The sequence below is a fragment of the Clavelina lepadiformis genome, chromosome 4 (assembly GCF_947623445.1).
Source record: "Clavelina lepadiformis chromosome 4, kaClaLepa1.1, whole genome shotgun sequence".
NCBI classification, from domain to species: domain Eukaryota; kingdom Metazoa; phylum Chordata; class Ascidiacea; order Aplousobranchia; family Clavelinidae; genus Clavelina; species Clavelina lepadiformis.
The window spans coordinates 21,345,907-21,350,364 of NC_135243.1; the positions used below are offsets into that span (position 1 = coordinate 21,345,907).

Here is a 4,458-nt window from a genome sequence, read left to right on the forward strand (position 1 = left end):
CCGCCCTTTAGAAACCAGGAATAGTTTAACTCTTGTTCCATACCTTGCCCCTCAATTACTTAATTGAGCCGGCCCTGTAACTAACATTCGACTAATCATATTGCTATAGTTTTGTTGGTTGAAATGTAGCCTAATATTTTTGTCTTTTCTTCCGTAAATAACTTACAAAGTTAGAAGCAACACGTTACTTAAAAATAAAACATTTTCTATGATATCAAATATAATGTCATTAATATATTCTTTATTTTATGCCAGACGCTGGGGGCAAAGTAACAATTTTCACACAACCCGGTCAACCATCTTACCAAGCTGAAGAACGAAATTCAGTCAACAGTTCGTTGATGGATTATTCTCATTCGTCTTTTAGCTTGACGCCAGGTTTACCAGGTAAAACTTTGCATAGATTACAAAATCAAAACATTCGGTTAAAAGGTATTTTCTTTCTACTACAGGAGTTTGCAAACACTTTTCTAAAATGCTGAGAGATAAACATTTATATGTGTTTAGGTGTTAATGACCCATCGGTGTCATGCCACATCACCGGTCGTGATACCAGGTTTACGGTCCAGGCAATCTGACATGTCCATCCGGGTATGCTAATACAACTGGAGATGTCTGGGGAAGCGGCATCTATACGCACGATTTCGCCGTTTGCAGGGCTGCTATTCATGATGGAAGAATAGCAGGTTGATTTAATTTGTAAGATCAGTAGCATTAAAAATAATAGTTTTTATACCGTCATTTAGCTTTTTATAAGTTTAATTTTGCCCTATTTTGATAAAAAATCTGCCTGTTTGAGATCAATTGCGTTCTTAATGGATTTAGCTGATATCGTTAACTCTAAAACATTTTTTTAAACAGACCATGGAGGTAGCGTAACGTTTTACAGACAGCTCGGCCAATCGTCATATCTCGGCACTCAAGGAAATTGCGTCACAAGCAAACCTTCTGGATATTGGAAAACATCCTTCAGTTTTGCAACCGAATTAACAGGTAGACCTACAACAAATTAGCTTACTTATACAGTGGTATACCTGTATAACTTTGGCTTCAGCCAAATTCATGTTTAGGTTTACACAGTACAGCAATATGAATGGCAACATTTTAAATGATTCCAACTTTGGTTCAGCGCCATTTTAAACTCTCACTGTAGCTGCATATTAGCTGTAATATCTATTTTTTGATACTCTTTAAAGCTGACGAAGGTTTTAATGTTCATTGAAAACTTTCAAGAACCGAAATCTTATACTTAAATTAATGAGTTATGCCATGGCGTGATTGTAATTACAGCAACATTTGATTAAACAGAAGCTCCTGACTGCACAACAACTGCTGACGAACCGATGTTTTACACTCAATCAAGTTCTAAAATCTTTAGCCCTCCTTCATCTGCGGATTCTGCTTCAAACGTTTGGGGAATAGTCGTGTACGCTTCGGTGTCATCGATTTGTAAGGCTGCAATCCATGATGGCAGAATCTCAAGCAAGTGAGCTACTTAAACGTAGTACCATATAATCATAAACTAATGGGTTTACCGTCAAATGTTGACTTTTATGGGAGATCAGACGCGTTTGTTTTCAATTTTAAGATAATGATGGTGGCTTAATTGCTGTTTATATTCAGCCAGGACTACCGTTTTATAATTGAACCAAACGACACTTGTTTACAAGCTTACACCATGGACCGTTTCCATCATCGTTTGACTTTACAACTACCAGTAAGATAATGATTATAATTGGCTTGTTGACACTCACGCAAGTTGCGATCATCAAATATGTTGTAGTAATACGAATTTTCATTTTTAGATGATAATAATTTCACCGATGTTACAACTCCATGTTCAGGTAAAATGAACTACCATTAGAGGTTTACACAAAAAAGACCATCGAAATAGTTTATATCATATACAAGATTTACTTGTGACATTTTCTGGCATAAATTCAGAAATCAAACTTTCTTCAAACCTACCTGCTTTGTTACCTTATCAATAGATATCAATCAAAGATCAAAGATATCTGGATACGCCGTAATCCCATGTCTTACTCTTATCGCATTACTTCTACTTACATGGGTCGTGTATTATAAAATCCAAGGGTCACACAGGTATCTGTGAAGTTAATGTACTTGAAAACTAACTTGAAAATTCTAATATGTCGTGCAATACAACAGTTACAAGAATAAAAACCACGTCGTAGAATCGTTGTGTGACTGAGATTTCTTGTGTTTCCTCCAGAAATTCTCACGATGGGAATGAAATTGCTCCTGTTCTACGAGAATCCAACAACGTTGAAAAGATTTAAAGAGCTTCACACTTCCGTATTACGAAACCAAATTATTTGTCTTTTGTATAGCACTAGTAGAGCGTAACAAACAATTTTAATCAATTTATAACGAAAATTATTTCTTTTGCAATTGCTTTATTGTTATTGTTATATTGCTTCTTCTTTCAGGCTAATAAATGAAGCAGTTACATAGCTCCATTACTTCAATCATGCATCAGACTGCGTAGTCTTTACAACAAAGAATCCGTACGCTTGCCTGATGGGAAACAAGGTACATAAAAGAATTATTTATAGATAAAAACGAAATGAGCAAACAAGGGGAACATTTCATTACACGCCTTTTCAACCTTTTTATTGAACAGAGTCATATGTTAAAAACCACTTGCAACTTACATCGTTTAAATTTTTATTTAGTGAAGCCGCGGCATATAAGACGGATGCAAGTGGAACCCCAACCGTAGGCATTTAAATTTACGTTGATTGGAGCAGCTTAGACTATTATACTATTTTCTCATATTAAACGCCGGCTCATAAGAGGCAATATTTACTATCTGTCTTACAAAAAAATTTCAAGAACTGAAATTTTTATTACTTTCTCATTTATTGCAGCTGAATTTTGACACGCTTCGCTGACTCAAGACTTAACTCGTCCCGCTTAAATAAGAGCCAACCCTGGTGTAAATACAGTTGGTTTGGCCTCTTTCTTTTAGCCCTTTGTTTAAGACTGTTTATGTCGAACCTTTTAGAAGTCTTATGTTTTATTTATGAGTGAGTTCTTTGACGACTCAAAGACAAGAAACCTGAAACGTACAATGTTTTCCGGTGCAAAGGTGGCAGTCAGTATATGAACAGTTCATTTTACGTTTGTGTGCTGTTAACGTGACCTTATATTTTTCACGTAACATTTTCACGGCCTTGTTATGGGTTACTGCGCCGACTGCGGTTGATTAGATATATGAGAAGAGTTTTTGATCAACCAAATTTAATTTTCTGTGATCTGTCAACCTCTCAGAAACAATACAATGTGCTCAGTTCGATAGATAGAGTGATGCGATTCCTTGCAAGCGGTAAAACGATAAACACTGCACTTCAGGCTTTTAGTTTCTATTTTTTCCTTAATATGTTTGCTTTAATTCACTTAACCCTAAGTTTTTAAATCGTTTTCTTGAAACGAAACCTCGACACCTATATTAAATGGGGAAGGAAGTGTTAGGAAAGCAAAAATAAGGCCGGCAATGGCTTAAACTTTGTACCTATGTTATTGTGCTGACTGGCAGGAGCGCCATGCTATTAATTATTGACTAGAACGTTGACGCGACTCCATTGTTTGCGTAATCGTTAACGGCCTTTATACTACTGAACAGTCAGTCACAGAGGCTGAACCAGACTATAACTTGTTGTAGCAGTCAAATCGTCGAAGGAAAGTCGATTTCACAGGAACAACAACACCCTGAAATATGACAGTATCGAGGTTTTAAAACAAAGAGTTCACTAAGTTGTCAGAAGTAAACGGAACAAGAAAAAACAACGTGCGCCGCTTTGCATCATTGAAGTTGGCTGTCGGATTAACATAACCCGGAAGTACAATAAGTCAAATAACCCGCAATAAATCAGCGACAACAATAGCACAGCGTTCGAGAGTTGAAAGCACAAACACGTCACTAAATTGTTATTATCAGAACTGCACCGCAATGTTGCTACGTATCAAGCACATAAATGACAATCAACACTTGTTAAAAGACCTTTTAATACAGCATTTGCATTTGATTTTTTGTTTAAATAGGAAGTGTTTCCGTCTACGCACCACTTGTTTAACAAACAAATGACCTTCTCTCGGCCTGTAGGAAAACATTTGCAAAAATCAACAGAGTTAGAACGAAAAGCCTTGAGTTAATTTTCATCCTATGAAGCAGGTTATTTATGTCCCACTGTTTGACTAAGGATTACTCGACGCCAATAAACCTATGCAATAACTTTGAAAAAGGAACTTAACATCTCATGAATAGTTTGCTATAATGTTACACTACGTCAAAACTTGTAACTGATGGAGCGTGAAACCATTCAAGCATGGTACTGGCAGGGTGCTCTACAGTCAATACAAAAAGTTGTTTGGAAAGTGACTATTTTACCTTAACTACCACCTCACGCTGCCTATTGTTAAAGATAGGCAATTAGG

At 36.4% G+C, this 4,458-nt stretch overlaps 1 protein-coding gene across 1 annotated transcript; it reads left to right on the plus strand.

The window, feature by feature from the left end:
* The first annotated feature begins 248 nt into the window (after positions 1-248).
* Positions 249-1,905, plus strand: LOC143453036 (uncharacterized). The gene is made up of 5 exons (XM_076954188.1): positions 249-387; positions 862-993; positions 1,309-1,486; positions 1,624-1,717; positions 1,806-1,905. The coding sequence occupies exons 1-5, from the start codon at positions 249-251 to the stop codon at positions 1,851-1,853; spliced, it is 591 nt and encodes a 196-aa protein (XP_076810303.1). The 3' UTR covers positions 1,854-1,905.
* Positions 1,906-4,458: the final 2,553 nt, after the last annotated feature.